The 21,140-nt window shown below is 33.7% G+C and overlaps 1 protein-coding gene across 5 annotated transcripts in view; it reads right to left on the bottom strand.

Annotated features, from left to right (window-relative positions):
• SMARCAD1 (SWI/SNF-related, matrix-associated actin-dependent regulator of chromatin, subfamily a, containing DEAD/H box 1) overlaps positions 1-21,140 on the bottom strand; it is a 75,316-nt gene that overhangs the window by 27,462 nt on the left and 26,714 nt on the right. For all 5 annotated transcript variants that reach the window (XM_015588459.2, XM_015588458.2, XM_006910737.3 and 2 more), the window contains exons 6-9: positions 15,454-15,557; positions 7,302-7,403; positions 6,306-6,387; positions 4,411-4,802 (exon numbers count right to left, since the gene is read on the bottom strand). In XM_015588459.2, coding sequence (XP_015443945.1) covers positions 4,411-4,802; positions 6,306-6,387; positions 7,302-7,403; positions 15,454-15,557 — 680 coding nt within the window. The remainder of the gene's footprint in view (positions 1-4,410; positions 4,803-6,305; positions 6,388-7,301; positions 7,404-15,453; positions 15,558-21,140) is intronic.

Here is a 21,140-nt window from a genome sequence, read left to right as displayed (position 1 = left end):
AGCCAACCAATGTTAGGGATGATCCCAATTACTGCTGCTAGTTTAGAATTTAAATTTACTTAGTAGTGATACACTGTCCATGAACGTAAAACATCAGCAAACAGATTTTCAAGGAGAAAGTTTTAATGAACGATTAATCGGTTAAGATTGGTTGTTATAAGCAACAGTGAATCCAAAACATCAGGGGTTTAAATAAAACATAAGTGTATTTCTCTCTTGTGTAAATGAAGACCCAAGGAAGCAGTTCAGATCAGGTATAGTAGTTCGAAAATCAATATTTCTAGTTTAATACTTGAACTAGAATATCTTCAATATGTGGTTCCTACCATCACAGTGACTTCTTGACCAGAAGAAAGAAGAAATCCTTAAGGACATTTTCCAAAAATCTCAGTATTTTTTGTTTATACCCACTGGACAATTACTACAAAAGAGGCTAAAAAATGTAGCCTTAATATTTTGTGGGTAATGTAACCAGTGATAAATTGTTTAAAAGCCGTGAGGGGGTTAAAAAAAGAGATAAAAATGGTTTGATCCAACAAAGTTTAATTCAATATGTACTGTTCTGTTGCTGTTTTCTGAAGACTAAAAGCATTTAACAACCTGTAAGTTACTTCACTAAAAAGATTTAAGAAATACAAAGTACTCTGTAACTGCAGGATCCACTAGTAAATTTAAAGTTATTGATAAGCATATAAAATACAATCCTGTTCACATAAATATTAAATATATATATAAGCATAAATGGATGAAATAAAGTACTTATTGGTGGATATTTCTGGTCGAATTTTGACTATACTTTCTCTTTGTTCTTGGCGAGTACTTTTTAAATTTTAGACAAGGAAAATAAATCATTCTTTAAAAAAATAATGTATTTTTCCAGGGAGAAAGAAAGAAAATAAAAGTAATTGCTATTTGCTGGATAATTACATGAATAAAAGAACACCAATATGGCCTTGATTACTACAATTAAAAGCTCACGTATCACTCTAAGAAAATGTTTCCTTAAAAATAGCCACAAACTGAAGTACCTGTCTCTTGCCACAGTGTGTCACTCTTACAGTGCAAACATTTTTGAATTTCTATAAGGAGGAAACTGTTTAAAAGCAGATTTAATTCCCCAACAAGTAACAGTCTTGAAGACAGAGTATAAACTTATAAAAGTTAAAACAAAGCTTGAATTCTGTAATTTTATACACAAATTAACGCAAGCCACCTATCAGGAAGGAAGCAGTGGGCATTACAATGCTTTAAATGATAAATTTAGACATATTCTACAACCACTGAAAAAACAAAGCAAAAAAGAAACCTGTGGTCTAAGTTACTAGTAGATAGATGGCAACAGCACAACAAGGAACATAAATGAACTAAAAAATGAACTCAACCTGGGTTGCTTGGTTAACTATCAAGGAAAACTGTATCTACATTGATCTCAATGTTAAGGAAGTAGATGCATACATAAAGTTTTTAGGTTAAACTATTCATGAATGAGTTGTACTTGATTTGGTTAGTATACATTACTATTCTGATTAAAGTATAAAGATGCAATATAATAAGATCATCATAGACATAATAGCATCTCCACCCTACTTTGCAAAAGGCTAACAGACAATTCATTAAGTGGTTGGTGAACTGATGCCATCAAATGTGTGAAATTTGGCAATAAAAATCCCAATTTTACCACATTAACAGTACATGTTTGAAAACTAGTGACATTTTTAGTCGGCTATATTTCCAGAACCACATGATTTAATGATGTGGTTCCTTATATCAAGAATGTACTTCACTGCTATTAAGCAGAAAAATAAGTAAAATGGAAAAATTATGAAGAAAGCTTGACAAACAATATTTAGTTTTAATTCAAAGAAAAAAAAATGGATATAAAGCTGCAAACATAAACAACCCCCTACAATGCATGCATTTTGTTAAATAACTAATTTATCCTCACATGAGGATTAGAATATGAGAAAGTCCTTAACAATAATGTTTAACTTTTAAAATTTTGTTATAAAAAGCAGTGCTAACATAATTTTCACAAACTATTTTTATAAAACAAGACAATGAAATACTAATGACTTCGTTTACCTACCAATGTGCTATAGAGACTTCAGTTATAACAAAAATCATTACAATTTATGCATGAAATCAATTTGTTGGCTTAGTAATGCATTTTTAAATGAAATATTAATGAATTTTAAACTTATACCAAATTCCAAACTCTTAAGACTAAATAAGCTTCAATAATAATGTTAAGAGTTACTAGACATTTGCACGCTGTTCTTAATACATAATGCATCTTGTAACTGTCATTAACGTATGACTGACATAATTAAAATTTCAACTAATGCTCATCTAAATACAGTACCTATGAAAACAAAAGTAAATGCTTTTTTTCTTTTGTTTCATTTTGAAGTTATTTACAAGTACATTATCAAACCTCTCTGATTAATAGGGAAGGAGTAAATTGTATAAGCTTTTTACCAAAATATGTACTTTTCTTTTTATAATTTTGTTATTAAGTTGCTCTATAAATCAGTCATATTCAAAATTGTAAAGTAATTGAAAGTAGAAGTTTAAAGTTCTAAGCTAATTAAAACTCAAAGCTTCTATCACTGACTTGCTAGTTTTAACTGTTCTTTCCCAAAACCTCTTCATTTACCTATTTTTTTTCAGGACAGCAAAGCCCTATAGTCACTGAACTCAAGTAGCAAGTTTATGTCTTAACTGTTACATAAATAATCAACAATTACACTTGTGAGCACAGCTAGTAAAAAACAGAGTCTCTGTGTTCAACTTTTACAAAGGGGACAAGGTTTAACTGAGTAACACATAATCTGCAAATTCATGTTAAGACTAATTTAAACGATGCCAATTAATTAGTAGGAGAATATGCTTTCTACATGTTATGTTGCTGAATATTTTTAAAAGCATCTGGCATATATAATTCTGGTTTAATTTACTGTTACTATAAGATATTTGGGCAAGTAGTTGCAGTGACTAAACATACTATTGCAGATAACTGCATTCCTTATTAAATAAATAAGAATCCCAACAAGCCTGAGCAACTCGATTCTGCAATAACATAGGAGACCATTAAGATTAAAAGAAAGAAGAAAAGGAAAGAAAGAACAAGAAAGCCCTTCAGCAAATACTTTAACAAATAAATCACTCTGGCAAAGCTGAACAAGTTTTGAAAGGGGCCTGCTTTGACAGATGTTCTCAAGAAAAAGAAAGGCCTCAGGCAAAACGGATGGTTTTATTTTATTTTTTTAGCTAGGAAATACTAGTAATTTTGTTTCTATATTTTTCAAATATTTTAATTTTTCAGAAAAGGCTTTTACAATTACTGTTCAGGGCCCTCACATACCACCACTTTAAGACACTTATTGAAGGAACTTATGCTCATATAGGTTTGTCATTAAGTATAAAATTAATCACAAAAGCAACTTTACTCTCTAAAGTTAGGGAATAGAACTTTCTAAAAATTTATAAAATATCAAGAGTCAGTTAATCCTCTAAGGCAGTAAAAAATAATCTATATTGCGTTCACAATAGGGCCTATATACAATTCATGTTACAAAAGCCAACATTCTCACAAAAGTCAAAGCAAAATGTAAAAGACAGAGTTCTTATATTTCTCCGTATGAATAAGATCTGCTATTGACACTTATAAAGCTCAAAATACAGGTATTTTTGTTAAAAGTTGTTTATAGGAAATCAAATTCCAGAAAATGATCATGCAGAGTGTACTTACCAGTACTTATGCTTTCCCTTCACCTAACGCTTGAATTCTAGGCTTCCACACACTTTTCTATCTTTCCAATTAAAAATGCTGCAGCCTGCTACACTCCATAAAATGGCTGCGTTGTTTAACCAAGAAAAACATGTTAGAGACTGAGCTGTCACTTTTAAAGGAAAAAGAAAATAAACAATTGCTTCTTTTGTGGTGAAGCATAAAACACTTAGGCTGGCATTTAGAATCATGGAGCTCCCCTGGACGTTGCTATTGCTCTTCAAGTACTTGTAGTAAAATTTCTGCCACATCCTTGCTTTCTGCATGGTGTCTCAGCAGCAACAGATCAGAACAGGCTAGCAAACAACTCCTTCCTAAATGTAAGGCTCTAATTTCTTCTTCTGCAGTGAAATGAACCAAGTTTCTATGCAAAAGAATGAGTGACAGTATGCCCAGCCAATCAGCTTGGGCTTTTTCAGGAAAATCACCCCTTAATTCATTCAAAATTAGGTCATATGACACTATTTGAAATACTATTGGCTTACAATGAAAGTAAAGTTTGACTCTACACAGGTTAAGGCCACCCATCTATGCTTCCCTGGTCTGAAGACACCTTGACTATAAGCGGTACTGTGAATTAAACACACACACAAGGGGGAAAAAAAAGAATGTAGCCTTACCAGAGCTTCCCAACTATTAAAGGGCCGGAGTTCTGTTATCTTCTGAGCCTTTTTCTGAGAACACTGAGGAATCAAAGTAAGTTCAGCAACTGAAGCGTCTTGAAGGAAGTGAAGAATTTTACCTTTATAGCCATCCTCCATCACTTCCTCGCCACTACTATAGTCCTCATCTAGCGAACTACCGACATCAGAACCTGAATCATATTCAGAGTCTTCAATGACTCTCTTAGGATTAAATACATTTTTTTTACGTTTCTTGTTAAAACCATTTTGTGGTTTCATGGCACATTTCTGTTTTAATTTTGTTTTAGTTACACTTTTAGGATAATTTTGACTCCTTGAAGAAACTTCTTTTCCATTTGGAAACTCACTTTGTGAAGCATATTGCATATCTGTGTGCAAATAAAGACAAAAATAACTAAATTAGAAGATATAAATTAAATATAATGATGTAGGACTTCAAATAAGATAATTAAAATATTTAAATGTATGATTTCCTTTTGTATACATAATCTAACTATAATTTATTGTTAAATCTTGATACATTCTAAAGAGAAACAGTGAAGTAGAATTTGAAATGATACAATAGTTGAAATAATTAGTTCCAAAAACAGGTGATAACTTTTTCAAAGTGGATTAAATATAAATCTCCATTTTCTAACAAAAGTCCTAAAAATGTAAATGGCAGCTGCATATCTATGAGATGTACCAGATGTTACTTAGCAGCCCCATCCCTATGTCAACACTGATGGATACAGCAAAAACAATACTTACCATAAATTAAAACCTTCCATATTATAATTAATTTTCCCCTCACCATCCCCAACTAGTTTATCATTACTTAATTACCTAAATATATTATTAAAAGGCATCACTACTTTATCATTGATTAATGTATTATAATCCATAGGTTTCTAAGATGCCTGTGAGTGAAGGTAGTTATTTTATGTACCAGTAAGAAAATACATACCAATTAATCTTTAACACAAGACTTATTTAGAATGTTTGTTTTATCTACTCTAAGAGCTTTTAGAATAACACACTGATTATCATACACCTTCATTCTTGTGCATATATAAAAAAATATAAGCAAAATAAATTGGATAAAGTATCCCTCAAATTTCTTCACATTCGTAATCTATTTCTTCTAAATCATATTTCAGACTCAGAATTTGTGATGTTGGTGGCTTTCTTTTCTCCACACAATATCATCTCTGTGCCATCAAAAGCATTTGTAGTATAGCCTTTCTTAAAAGAATTCATTTAATAACAACAACAACAACAACAAAAACAGAAAAAACTAATGCCAATTATAAAGAGCTAGTGTACTTAATTCTTGCTTAAGGATGTTACTAATCATGTATGATTCAACTCTTCCCCACTATTTCTCATATACATTTGGTTCCTATGGTTAAGAGTGTTCCATGATGGGATCACGGACTTTCTCCCATGCCAGTGATTCCCACCTTGTTAAGTTTCTGATACTGGGGCTTCTGCCATTCATGCAAGTGCAGGCTAGGATATCTATATTACTACAGTGATTATCAGCAAATACAGTAATTTATCAGAAATCCTAAAATTCATCCTGGCAGCTGTTAAAATATAAAAAACATTTCTTTTGTATTCAATAAAACATGGTAGTTTAAAAGTAGCTCTATCAAAAAAAGTTATCCAAATAGAAAAAGATATTTGTTTCATTTTACACTGCTATAAAGAATAGGCCAAAACATTTGAGAACTGATCATTTAAAAAAATTTTACATGGTTATTTCCAACATCTTTTGCAATCCCTTTCCCTGATTATTAGAAAAGTTTTACATTTTCTTATATACTAAAATAAAAAATATAATGCGAAGTGTGCATTTTCTATAATAATAGCACAGATTAGATAATTACCTTGGTCTTCTGCAAATACCTTTAAAGATTCTAAAGCTTCTGAGTACATCCATTCATGTTCCTTGAGTACATCCCTTAGTTCCTAGAAATTAGTTATTGATCTCTGTTAAAATTAAAAATTAGAACTCAAAGAAAACTTTCATGCTTTTAAAAATAAGTAAAGCACTTACTTAATAGAATGTATCTAATTATTTTATACTTGTTTTTATGCTACTTTATAAATGTTTTCTGTTTATGTAATTTCACCTCCACAAACATATAACAGTCTTCAAAGGAAAGGATGCTTGACTTTTTTTGCATTTCAACTTTCCCTATGAAGTGCTCTGAATACTAGAAGATCAAAAAATGTTTGCTCAATTAAATTTCAACATGAAGCTAGGTTTTTTACAAACTGCCAACTTCAAAACATATAGTTTCAACAGGTGTAAAGAACCAGTAAAGCGGCAAGATTTTGTATTCAGCTCACCAGAAGTAAGCAGATATATGATCTGTACATATACCTGAATAATTCAAATGTAAATGTAAATGTATTCCAAATGTTAAATAATGTGTTTCTCTATACAATTATATATATGATGAAACAGTGGTCCCTGTGGCACTGGCACACTTGGCTTGGGTCTTTACCGACTCTGAAAGTATCCTCACTATCTGGCAAACAGAGCAAAGCTTATAGAATATTAACACACCAAAATTCAGTATTATACTTTAAAATTCTTTATGAGAAATTTAAAGAAAAAGAATATGAAAAAAAGCTCAAACAACTGACCTGAGGTTATAGCTTTCTAAATGATTTACATTTTATACATGAGTTCACATTAATATAGTTATGTTTGTTATAATTATTGCTATAACGTTGTATGAACATTTTAATAATAAAAAAATATTTAATTAGAAAAATGCAAAATGCATACAAAACTTTTACATGGTTAATCTCTAATGCTATTTTGTAATACGAACATTTAGTACCCACTTATTAAATTTCTGAACACTACTCACCTGTTTATCAAAATTGGGAAATTCCTTTTGTAATTTCAATACAATACTTTCCTGCTTTTCCCAATTATTGCTAGATTCGGCAGACTCATTTGATTCCTCTCCCTGATGTGGAGGGGAAAAAAAAGAACCAATTTAAGACATCATCAATAACCACAGTCTCAAGACAAATTACATTTTGTATTTTGACTTGATTCGGAAGTTATCACACTAAGTTTTTTTGTTCATGTAACAACTGACAAATTTATGCCATTAAGGATAAAAAATACTTCTGGTTTGAGACCACTGAAAGACCTTGATTGCATATCCAATAACTCAACTCACACTTCATTTATACAGTGCTCAAAATGAGATAAATTTGCTTAAAAAACTAGGATGTTTCTCAAATTAAGTCAAAATAATTCAAGTATATTTCAGGTAAACTGAAATATCTCCAAGCTAATAAAAAAAATTCAAATATCTCATCTGTGCTGTTTCATGCTCCCCTATGTATTTCAAATACTGAGAGAAAAAAGTTTATTTTACTTCAGTCTTGATTCATAGAACAGCTTAAATATTAATTGCTCAGCCACAACATAAAAATGACACAATGATAAAAGAAACTTATGTGAAACTAAATATATAAATTAAACATTAATCTAAGAATAATTGTAGCTGCTCATACATACAATCTCTTTCCTTTTTTTCTGTCATCACTTGAAGAAACTGGTAAATATTCCATATTTAAGCAAAAAAAATATTCTCTGGGTTCGCGCCTAAGAAAAATGCTATATTTTAGTCAATCAAAAAGCAATCTACTTTGCTTAGATCTACACCACATGATATACAAAGAAGATAGAAGAAAATACAGTTCATACTTTCTCTTCTACCTCCTTTCTTATCCAACATCTAAGTACTATTTTTTTCTTTCACTACCTAAGATAAAAATAACTAAATTGTGAGTGATACTTCTCTTGCACATAGGAATAGGATGAGGTTCCCATAAGACAAAGACAAATAAGATGCTATGGAAGTCTGGAGTAGAAAGAAGAAAACTGCAATGTGTTTTTGTAATAGTAATGGCCCATTTGGGCTGAAGCACAGAGACCATGGACAGGCTATCAGGCTGAAAAGGAAATAAGAGGTAATATTGCATAAGTCCTGGAGGGCTAAACTGAGGTCCTTATTCATTCGCAAGCAGGATTTTGAGCAGAAGATAATAAAACACTAAGATTTGGAGAAATCACTTCAAAGCTCTCAAGAATTCAGACTGCCATCCACGCTTTACAGCTGAAGACGCTGTAACTTAAGAACAAGTCTTTTAGAGGTGATAGGTAGATAATAACCAGCTAAGATAGGAACAGAAACTTAGATATCTAATAGATAAAATTCAGAGACAGACAGCAGACTGGTGGTTGTTGCCAGGAGTTGGGGGGAGAAGTGAATGAGGAGAAATTGCTTAAAGGTATAGCATAATATTATGGGGTAATAAAAACATTTTAGAACTACACAAGAATGGTAGTTGCACAACATTGTGAACACACTAAATGATGCTGAATTGCTAATTCTAAAATGGTTAATTTTATGCTATGTGAATTTTACCTCAATAAAAAAAAGTTAAAATATTTACCAAACAGAAAATCTTTTAGGAATCAAATATTTGATAGCACAAATTAAACATTCAGTCGTGTTCTTATCACTTGCTATTTGCTCTTGGATCCCACACTTCTATGAGCTCTGTTAATCCAAGACTGAAAATACTTATGTGGTCCAACAGTTACACTAGAGATTTATAAACACCAGGTGATTTGGAAATGGGGCCAAATCTGTCTCTGTGGGTCTAGGGGTTATGAGTCAGTCCTGTAGTTATTTTTTTGGTTTCAGAATGCAGGGCTGGAACATACACATTTGGCACTGGCAGAAATCTCCTATTAGTTCCTTGACTCATGGAGTAGGGGCCGTTATTGTAGGAAACACCAAATCTACATCCCTAGAATTGCCCCTCTCAAGCAGCAGCAGCATTCCTGAAGGAACTGCAGAAATTTACACCGCCATTCCATCCCAATGTAATGTGCTTCCTTGGCCTAGACAAAAGCTGAATGAGTCTTGGAAAGTTATTTTAGGTTAACATAAACAAACAGGGATGACCCCAACTATAGCTGCTGTACCAGATGTGGTTATCTTTATTGGACTAGATCAATATAACTACACAGTTATCAAATCTGGCAGATGATTTTTCTTTCCAATCCCAATCCGAAAGGACAAACAGAAGCAATTTGCTTTCATCTGGGCAGGTCAGTGATAGATACACCTTCACTGTCTTTAGGGCTACGGTAACTCTTCTGCTCTCCTTCATAATATAGTACTCAAGGCTTTGATAGTTTTGCACAGTCCACAGAATATCACTTTGTTCTTCTACACTGAAGACATCACATTGACTGGACTTAATAAGCAGGAAGAAGTGGCTGTTTTAGATGGCCTTAGTAAGATACATACATACATGTCAGAGTGGGAAATAACCACCTTCATATTCTGAGGCCCACCACTTGCAAGCTTTTTGGGAGGTTCAACAGGGATCGTGTTGCAAATTAAATTTTTAGGAGAGAAAAAAGACAAATGGTTGCACATTGCCTGACTCTAAAAGAGGTACAACACTTGGTTGCCCTATTTGGATGTTGGAGGTAAGGTATACTTCATTAGGGTGTGCGCTGCTCTACTGTTTACGAAGTAGCCCTTAAGACTGACAGTTATGAATGGGGCCCCAGTTGACAAGGCTCTGTAGTAGGTTCAGAGAGTAGTATAAGGTGCTCTGTTGCTTGGGCTTCATGACAAGCAAACAGATGCAATGATTCTCAAAGAATCTATGGCTAATAAGGAAGCTGTATCAAGTCTCTGGCAAGCCCCAATAGGAAAATCACAGCACAGACCCAAGGTCAAGTCTGCTTCTGCTGAAGCAAGGTCAAGTCTGCTTCTGCTGACAACTACAGTCTGTTCTGCTATGACTTGACATATGCATTTCCAAAATTACTGTGCTGTGCAGTCATGAAAATAAAAACTACAGTGTTGAAAACAATCCAGTCAGAGGTACAATATTAAAAAATTTCATCAATTACACATTGGAAAAAGAGAAAGAGACCTTTTAAAAAAGGGCAGCACAATTTTACACATATTAAATGGTAAGACATACATTAATACTACAATAAATATGACACAATAAATATGAACTGAAGTTTGCTTGGGGATGTTTGCATTGGAAGGGTTGCAGCTTGTGAGTTACTAGGAAGTGGCAGAAGGAGAGTTATCTGAAAATGAACAGAAAGCTGTAATACCAGCTATGGAAGGGCATCTATTGCTCGTTGTACTTTTGTTATCTTCGCCATACTGGGTGAAACTATAAATGATAAATTAAAAAATAAACAAATACATAAAACAAATAAATTTCTGTTGCTTTGTTAGCCCCCTCTTTTCATATTAAAATTGCCTGTATGGTTCCCAATTCAAATGGATGCCATGCAAGACTCTCCTACTACATTCAGTAGTAAACCATTATTTTCAAACCAGTACATGTTTTCAATAACATTTAAAACACCTGATAATTTGCTGTGTTACGCTGTCACTGTGGAGGTTTTTAGTTTTCATTGTCGTCTTCATCACCTCTTGCACCTATATGGCCATCAGCAGCAACCTGTTTCAAGTCTTCTCTGGCTAAATAAGGATAGGACTCTAGAAACTCTTCAACATCTTCATTTTCTAACTCCTCAAATCCAACCTGTTTTCTTAAATCAACACAGCTTGTTTTGAATTTTAAACATTTCTCTGAAGTACCTGAAACTAATATAAAATAACGCTGAATGCCAACTCTAATTTAAAAATAAAGAATAAAAAAAAATTCTCTGAAGGATCAAATCACAAATCAAGGAGAATTTTCCACCACACATAACCTAACACTTGTTGTATCACTACAGGCTTCTACAATAGTAGCATGGCCATTCTGATGTTAAATATCTTCCAACATTCCATAACCATATCCACATGCTCACCTTGAATACTAGCAATTAGCAACTTAAATGTTCACTTTAAATAGTAAGCCATAAATGTTATCACTTTTATCAAGGGGCTCTTTCAGAGAGGTGGTTTTTGGAGGCAAAAAGGAAAAAAAAAGAAAAAACATTTGGGGTAAGTTCAGCTTTTATAGAGATAAGCTTAATACCTTATAAGAATTTTAAAAGCTAAGTTTTTTCATTTGAGTTTTGTTTTTGTAATAATCCTCTGTAACAGAAAAAAAATTAAGTAAAAATATCAATGCAGATTTGGACAGTCAATTCATATTTGCTATACTGTTGTGAACTCTAAAGCTGACTTTAACTATTTCTTTTAAAAGGCTCAGTTTGGTAAGTGATAAACTACTACTGATTGTAGTTTCAAGTCTCTACAAGGCACTGATACTGAACATTACAGTAATGCCTTAAATCCTAAAGTATGTTTTCTCTTTCGGATGTGGGTCCTTTGAGGTACGCATTCATAACAGATACCTGTTTCATCAAAATTGAGAATTTAATTCAATGTGTAGCTGCCTTCCTTCAGTTTACTTTTGTATCACCACTGGAAAATTATTTTGCAGTTTTCCCAACTGTGTGCATGGCTTTGTGTAACAGTTGATGGCTTATAAGTTTGTCAAAACCACTAAAGCAACCACTACTGTCACTAAAAGGAGCTACTTCTGCAGGATACAGTGATTTCCATTTATATACATTCCCTTTGTATATAAAGATCCATGCGTAAAAGGTTGTTCTTGATATTTTCACTCTTTGGTCTTTAATCCAAATGCTCAACAACTTTCCCTTTTCTTCTATTTCTTTATACTTGTTCTTATTGACTTGACAGCATTTGAAGGTGGTCCAGCCACGTACTTTTATTTTTGTGACAATGTAGATTCCTTTATGCCTATTGCTCAAAATATACTCAAAATCACATTTTCATTTCTTCCAAACGTTTGTTTCAAGCTTCTCCTCAATACTTAAAACTTTCCTTTTGCATGCACCAGAATGCTTAGACATGTTTAGGATGTTGAGTGAGTGAGCACCTTTCTAAAACAGCAAAGTTCACAAACATGAAAGAACAGTAAAACAACTCTGTGGAATAACAAACATGGTGAAATGAGGCAGCCAGTAGATGTTCTGAGGTGTGTGTGTTTTATGTATCTTATGTGGTATAATTCAGCTAGGTACAGTTTTCTGTGTTCATCTAGTATTTGTCATAGACAAAACTACACATAGACAATGCAAAACTCAGATTATACTCAAACTGTTCTTACATATTTACTACATTGAAACAATTCACATTTTTAAAACTGAACGGGCTGATCTCTTTTTATGAAACAATTGTTGGTTTGATAAGGGGTCCTGATAGGAGCAGGATGGTTGACCATGGAACATCAAGTGACCATGAGACTTGAGCTGTTATGTGATCTGAGTATCTGATCCACCAAGCCTAAAACTGAGCACGAGCAGCAGCAAGTGGAAATGGTGTATTTGAGACTGGACTTGAGCAGGTTCAGAAGGTACAAGTAAGTTGCAGCACAAATAGTATGGTACAAATAATTCTCAGACTCCCATGGTACTTACTTCTGCTTTACTGCTGCGTCTCCTTCAACTAGTATCTAAGGCATTATGGTACAAATAATTCTCAGACTCCCATGGTACTTCTGCTTTACTGCTGCATCTCCTTCAACCAGTATCTAAGGCACTTTGGGGAATTCTTCATGATTAGATAAAGTGAGGGGAAAATTTTGAACACTGTTCACATAATTGTGAGAAGCTGAAAGTGAACGGCTGCTATAATATAATACCATTTAAGAGAGTAACCCTGTGCACAACTTGTTGTACATCTTGCTGTCTATTTTGTATAGAAAGAGAGAGCCAGAGGTATAGATCAATGTTATATTATGGATAGTAGCTAAGGAGAACACAAGTGATAGATCACTGACCAGAAGTCTAGGGAAGAGGTGCATTGTTAAACTTCTCAGTTTTTCTGAGAACAGAATATAAGGATAACAGTGTTCCATGTGAATGTTCAGCAAAGGGCATTTATTGTAGAGTTTTTTAATAACTAGGTAGACAAGAAGATCTATTCTGTGAACACCACTAAGATCATAGCCACTTGGATGCTTGCTCAATAGGTCTATATACAAATGACCTTTGCAACAGGGATTGAGGCTGTACATAGAGATCAACAAGACTTTTCCATACCATGATTTATATGGCTATTGCTACTACTGAGTTCTCAACGTGCCAAGAGCAGAGGCCTATAATGAGTACCCATAACAGCACCATTCCTTGAGAGATTCAGCCAACTGTCCAGTAGGAAGTTGATTACTTTGGATCCCTTTCTTCATGGAAGATACTACAACAGAAACTTGCTCTAAGTATGAAGTTACCTTCCCTATCCACCTCCTTCTTCCTATACCGAATGAGCTGAATTGTCCCTCCAAAATTCATGTCCCCAGTACCTCAGGATGTGATCTATTTGGAGATAGGATCTTTACAAGGTAATCAAGTAAAAATAAGTTCATTAGGATGAGCTCCTTATCTAATGACTGGTATCCTTGAAAGGGGAAGTTTGGAGAAAGATATGCACATAGGGAGCACACAATGCAAAGATGAGATAAAGGTCTATAAACCAAGAAACGCTAAAGTTGTCAGCAAACCACCAGAATAAAGGGACTAAGAAGTACAAATTAGTAGCTACAAAACAGTTGTGGGGATGAAGAGTACAGCACAGGGAATATAGTCGATATTACTGTAACAGCTGTGTGTAGTGCCAGATGGGTGCTAGAATAAGCAGGGGAATCACTTTATAAATTATATAAATGTCTAACCATTGGATTGTAAACCTAAAAACAAACAAACAAAAACAACCCACCAGAATCCAGGAGAGAGGAATGCAACAAGCCTCAGAAAGAACCAACCCTTCTGACACCTTTATCTTGGACTTCTAGCATCCAGAATTGTGAAATAATATATTTCTGCTATTTAAGCCACCCAGTTTGCGGTACTTTGTTATGGCAGCCCTAGGAACCCTGATTCACATTCACAGTACACTGTGATATAACAATGTTTCTGACCAGGGAGCTAATTTTGCTGGAAGAAAAGTACATAAATGGATTCATGCCCAAGGAGTCCACTAGTTTTAACATATGCCTCAACAATGAGAAGCAGCTGACTTACAGACAGTAATATCACTTAGTGAAAGTTAGCATGGGAATTTGTAACACCCTGATATGTCGTTCAACAGGATGTATAAGCAAGGCAAATGTTCTGAATCAGCAATCTACATGATGTTATTTCTCCCATAGCCATTACGCATAGGTTTGTAAACTAAAATGTGGGCCTAGACTCTCATACCAGGGGTCCCTAGCATCACCGCCTCAGCTCCACCTCAGATCATCAGGCATTAGATTCTCATTAGAGTACCGGTCCCTGGTGCCAAAAAGTTTGGGGACCACTGCAGTAAATCACAGGCAAAAAAAGAGGTTACTGTGTTAGTTGCAGTGATTTTTTTGATTTGGATTACCAAGAAGAAATTGTGTTGTCAAAATGCAGAGACAGGGAGGACTAATGTCTGGATTTACTGGAGGCCTCTTAGTAGTCCTATTCATAAAGCAAAAAATCAATAGAAAACTAGAGTAACTCAATAAAAATATAACCACTATTATTTTTAGATAACCAGTTAAATATCAAAGGAGCCATCTAGAAGAGTAATAAGTAGTTGCCATTGGAGAGGAGGAAATGGTGCTGGTGGTGGTAACAGGTGTTTTTCATAAATACTGAATAACCATATGTAAGTGTGGTTTTTCATAAATACTGAATAACCATATGTAAGTATGTAACTTTCATTAAAATTTTTAATTTTAAAGTATATTTAAAAATGTATTTATATACCACTAAAATATTTTTTAAAGTTAATTTTATAACTCAGAAAAAAAGCAATTAATACCACATACATTTCTTTAAAAAAGCAAAAACAGTCACAAATGAAACACAAACACAGAGTTTTTGACTTGTGAGACAAAAGAAAGAAAATTCAGTTAGGTAGATTTTCAGGTCTGATATCCACGCACTCAACAAATTCTGTGCTTAAGCAGCTAATTTTTTACTGCGATTCAAATGTAACTTACATGATCTAGTCTTTTCTTTTTTATGGACTGATCATCATTAAATTCATCTTCCTCATATGGCTCTGAAGAAGAAGATAATTTTCTTTTCCTGGGTCCGCCACCTTCTAAAACAGAGAAGGACAAAGTTTGCATAGATATTCTAAGTATCCTTAATGCAAAAAAAAAGCAAAAATGTTATTGTAATGACTACATTTGCAGACAGTTCTCTTGACAACAGGCCCAATATTATTTCTTCTACATACCATTTGTACTCAATAAATGTCAACAGAATGGAAGGAAAAATAAACAGAGACTCTTTGGTCCTTCAAAAGTAGAAATCACTGTAATAAGGTATTTGTAAACCATCACATTTAATGCTAAAATTGTGCATCACTAAATTCATGAGCAGTTCTTCAGAGCAATAATGAGAGGAAAGGTTTCTCCCCAGTAACTGAGGGGTCAGCGGTGAGAAGAAGTTGAGTCTCATCAGTGTAGCTTATCTGAATAGCATCAATGACACCTATAATTGTCTACTATATCCAGGCTTTGCAGAAGGCTTTTATAAACTGCTGTTTCATTTCCTTCCCAAAACAAAACCACAAAGCAAGTAATATTCTCATTTAGCAAATGAGGAACTAAAATATAGGTAGTTCAAGCAAATAATGCTCTTAATCTAGCAGGAGAGCCTAACAGTAACAGGAAATTTGCATATTCTGCCAAGACTGAAAGAGTAACAAACTCCGTCTACATGTTTTCAAAAACTTATGTTACATATTTATCCTTTGTATATATTTACCTATTTCTTAAGTACTTTTGCTTTCAGAGAGCAAATTCCTTAGACATATTGTGCTAATATGAAAATATCTGCTAAAGCTGACAAAGGTTTAAGATTTCAGTATAAATTTTATCAGTATTCTATGCAGTTAGAAATAAAAGTTATAGAAATACAATATTCAAAATACAAACATGACAGCTTTTAAGTTGCAAGCTGAAAATTTCATGTAATAACAAAATAATTGAATGCCACTAGCATTAATGTTAGTATGCTTACATTTTTTTCTCTCAATTTATTTCATAAAATAAATGCTTATTTATGTATATGCCAAATAATTTCTGGCAACTAGTTTAAGAAAGGGGAACTATAACCACCTCATCAACATTCATGTATTTGCTAGGGTTATGTGAGCACTGTTAGTAATATTCTAAGTCTGGAAAAAAGCTTCAAACTAGATGATTTATGCCATGTCACCTAGTCATGTTTCTTTCCTAAAAGAGCAAGAGCTTTGTTTTATCAATGAAGAAATTCTTCAGCCTTAAATATGTGTTTATACAACTTTTTTGGGGTTGTTAACATTAATGACACCAAATCTTTACATATATATAAAATATCTAAAGGCAAAAATTTGCAATTCAATGTGGGAGAAAACTATAATTTTAGTACAAAAGGTTATGTAAGCACACAATGCTTACTTACTATCTCTAAATCTATTCATAATTATTAATGAAAATTTTTCTATATAGCTAAAGAAAAATTATTATTCTACACTAAATATCACTTCCAAATTAAGTGTCTCATCTTTTACTGGGGGCATCCATCATCACTTTCGAGGCAACAAAATAGAGATGTACCCCATTTTCCAGGTAAATGTAAATGTCATGTAAATTCAATATTTAAAAATAAAACGTGAAACTGCAGAAGGAAAATATGGACAAAAGGCAGTTTAACAACAACAACAACAAAGATGCTCAACTTAATAATAAAAGATAGGTAAAATAAATTAACAATAAAATACTTTTTTTTTCATCCTAAGATTAAAAATGGTAAATGAACCATGGGCAAATAGGCACTTTGAACACTAAGAATTGTAATAGCCTTTCTGGAAGGCAATCTAAATAGCACCTCTCAGAATTTTAGGTGTATATATCTTTTAGTCTAATTCCTTTTCTAGGAATTTATTCCACAGAATTGATGGAAATGTTTACTTAATGTTTCACTTATTCTTACACATGTAGAGAAGTGGAAAAAAAATAGCTAGGGTGAGTACGACAACATCAATATTCATATTTTTACCTTTTAAAATAGAGTAAAAACTTTGGATATTATTATTTTTTTTTATTTAGGGTTCATAAACTTCCAGAAAGCAATGCCTAAAAGATACCCTTATTGTTTAATATGCAACATTATATTTTCTGCAGAAGATCAATTTGTGGTAAAACCAATGTCCAACATCATAATTTATGTAACTGTCTCTTACAGGTATTTAAAAAGGCCTTTTGTTGAAAAGTGTCCTAATATATCCAAAATTGTTTTCTGTCTTAATGTATTATAGTTTGAAAGTTATCTTACCTTGGTGAGACAAAGCCACCATTCTATACATTACCTCAAAAGTGTACAGTACTAAAGGTGAAGAGGACTGATAACTGTCCGATCCATTCCAAGATAGACCATGAAAGTTTACTTAAAAAACAAGAAAACCCTCAGTTTTTCTTTCCTTGTAACTTGCCACTTGACATTTTTTTTTAAAAAAAGAAATAGTATAGTACAGAAGTATAGTATAGAATGAGAAGTATAGAATGAGAAGAAAAAAAATCAGTTGAAGTTCAAATTTAATGAGGATTGTAAACTCCATGAGGCCAAAGGCTTTGCCCATTTTGTTTCCTTATGCATCCTCATACCTAAAATAGCATCTGGCACCTAGTAGTAAGTGTACAATAAATATCTGTTAAGCTAATGAGTAAGATGAATTGTTCGAGAAAAAAAAGATTAGACACAACTGTCGAATAAATTTATTCTACAAATTTTTCAATGTAAAGACTACGGAATATTGAGATAATTATGAGAATGAAAAAGAATACGTAAAATTTCCCACACCATTTTGCAACTCAACAAATGTTTATTAAGACTACTATCTTTTAGGAACTTTTACAATTAGTACTAAGAATATGATAATGAGGAAGACAGTTAACCATTTCCTATATCATTCTCTATCATTAAATGGCCTTTAAGAACAAGTAGCTACTAACATTTGCTATGTACATACTATGTGCTACATACTACAGTAAGAAATTCACACTGACTATCAATTCTTCACAACAACCTATGAGTTCAGTACCATTATTATACTGTTTTAGTGCTAAAGAAACAGAGGGCACAGAAGCGTTAGGCAACACTGCCCAAGGTCACACTGCTAATAAGTGGGAAAAAAGGAAGAATTTTAACATTCTGTGTAGGCGGCCCCACACAACACAATACTGTTTCCTTGCTCGTATTAAAGATTTAAAGTATTTCCTATGGATGAAATAATATCAACTTTGGAATCTACTCCAATACAGGGATGACAGGGCTACGAGAACACACATATTTTCTATTTTTGTATATTGCAGGTTTCAAAAAAGGTTAAAAAGCTAAAAAACATCCACTCAGGGAAATGGGCATTTATTCACATGCTGTTAATGAAAGAATAAATTGACACAACCTTTAAAAAAGTAACACAGAAATACCTATTAAAATTTAAAATGTGCATGCCCTTTGATTCAGCATCCTAATTTGAAATTTAGCCTACAGATATAATGACATAAACATTTACTTCTAAGGCTACTTTAGTACTATAATAACAAAATAATGGAAAACATAAATGCTAATTAGTAGAGAAACAGTTAATAAACTAATCCTATGGGTAGTCCAGAGAAATATTATGAAGCCATTTTTTTAAATGGATATATTGTACTGATGACTTATCCATGATAAATCATGAAATGACTATTTTAAATGCAAACCAGGAGTGACATCAGCATCATGGCAAACTGAGAAAAACCTCTTGGTCTGTCTTCCTGAAGTTACAAGTTGACAACTATAATTCAACAAAGGATTTCCTGTTCAACCATGTCAGAAAGATTTACACATTGAGATATCTGAAGGTGGGCATATTGGGAGAGCAGGGGAGGCAGGACAGGCAAAAGGACAAAGATGAGAACCACAGATGCAGTCAAGCACTCGCTGCAGCCAGAGGGAACACAGTAGTAGTGGAGGGTCATGTTGCAACCCCATATACAGTAGACAGAGGGACAGAGGCAGCATTCTGGCCTGCATGGCTGGTACACATTGAAGCTGAGCCCAGGAATGGAGCAGAGAAACAATATAGAGGCTGGTGCCTGCTGTGGAACAGCTGCCATGACTAGGAAAAAAAAAAGGCACAGATGCACAAATCTACACCCCCCTGCCACCCTCCCATAGCCCAATGGCTCCTAGCAGACTGGCAGCAATGGAGGCATGTCATGAAAGGGCAGAAGCAACATTCCAGCTGAAGTGGCCTGTACTCTCTATGGCTAAACCCAGTAGGAAAAACAAAGCCAAAGGTGCACAAATCTGCTTCCCCGCTGTCCCCCATTCCCCACTCCTCCCCCACCAATCATGGCTGAACCTGGTAGAGGCAGATGGGATACCTCAGATAACAATAGGCCAGTGGCTTCTGGTTACAGGAAAGCAGCATTGAGAACTCAAGGCCCAGAGCCCTATCACCCACTGCACACCACTATGGGAGTGGTGCCCTGAAGACCGAGGTGACTCAGTCATAAAGGGGAAACCCACCTTCTCAGAGAATATAGGGCATTTTCCACAAGAAGGGAGACATCACCCCACAGAGATACTGGAACTCCCAGCAGTGCAGGTAAGAGAAAACAAAAACTTGCTCTATACCACCATCTACTGGAAAACAAAAGAAAGCCCTCTACTTATCAACTTGCTAAATGATTAAAAGCAACAAGTACTTTAAAAAGATTTCAGTTCCTCAAATGCCCAAATAGAGAAATAATCCATCAAGCACTATGAACAACCAAGGTAACAAGGTAATTCAGAAAGAAAATGAAAAATCTCCGGAAAATAAACTCAAAGACATGGAATACTGTGATTTAAATGACAGAGAATTTAATATTCATAATTTAATAGTTATAAAAAAACTCAATGAGATACAAGAAAACTCAGAATGGCAGTTCAGTGAGCTCAAGAATAAAATCAACAAACAAAAGGAGTACTGTACCACAGAGGTTGAATCTATAAAAAAGACCAAACAGAAATTCTGGAGCTGAGTAACTCAATAAACAAGATGAAGAATATGAGAGCTTAGCAAATAGAATAGACCAGATGGAGGAAAGAATTAGTGATCTATGAAGATAGAAATGTAGAAATTACTCAGGTGAAAGAAAATAATTGAGAGTTTAAAAAAAAAATGAAAGAGTTCTATGAGAACTATCTGACTCCATTAGAAAGAACAATACTAATATAATAAATATACCCAAAGAAGAGAGAGAAAGAAGGAAACAGAGAACCTGTTTGAATAACAGATGAGAACTTGACAAACCTATGTAAAGAGCTGGACCTTTGAAACCAAGAAACAAACAAAATACTTAATTATTTCAATGTAGAAAAGACCTTCTCCAAGGCACATTATATTAAAGCTGTTGAAAGTTAATGACAAAGAATTCTCAAGGAAGCAAGGGAAAAGAAGATTGTAACATATAAATAAAACTCATTAGATTATCATCAAATTTTTTCAGCAGAAACTCTACAAGCTATGAGAGTGTGGAACCAAATATTCAAAATATTGATAGGAGGAATTATCAGCCAAGAATAATATATCCAGGAAAATCATCCTCTAGATATGAAGAATAAAGGCTTTTCCAGACAAACAAAAGCTGTGGGAATTTAGTAC

This window comes from Pteropus alecto, unplaced genomic scaffold, assembly GCF_000325575.1.
Source record: "Pteropus alecto unplaced genomic scaffold, ASM32557v1 scaffold63, whole genome shotgun sequence".
In the NCBI taxonomy this organism is placed as follows: domain Eukaryota; kingdom Metazoa; phylum Chordata; class Mammalia; order Chiroptera; family Pteropodidae; genus Pteropus; species Pteropus alecto.
Note: the sequence above shows the minus strand (reverse complement) of the source record. Positions and strands in the feature narration are given on the sequence as shown.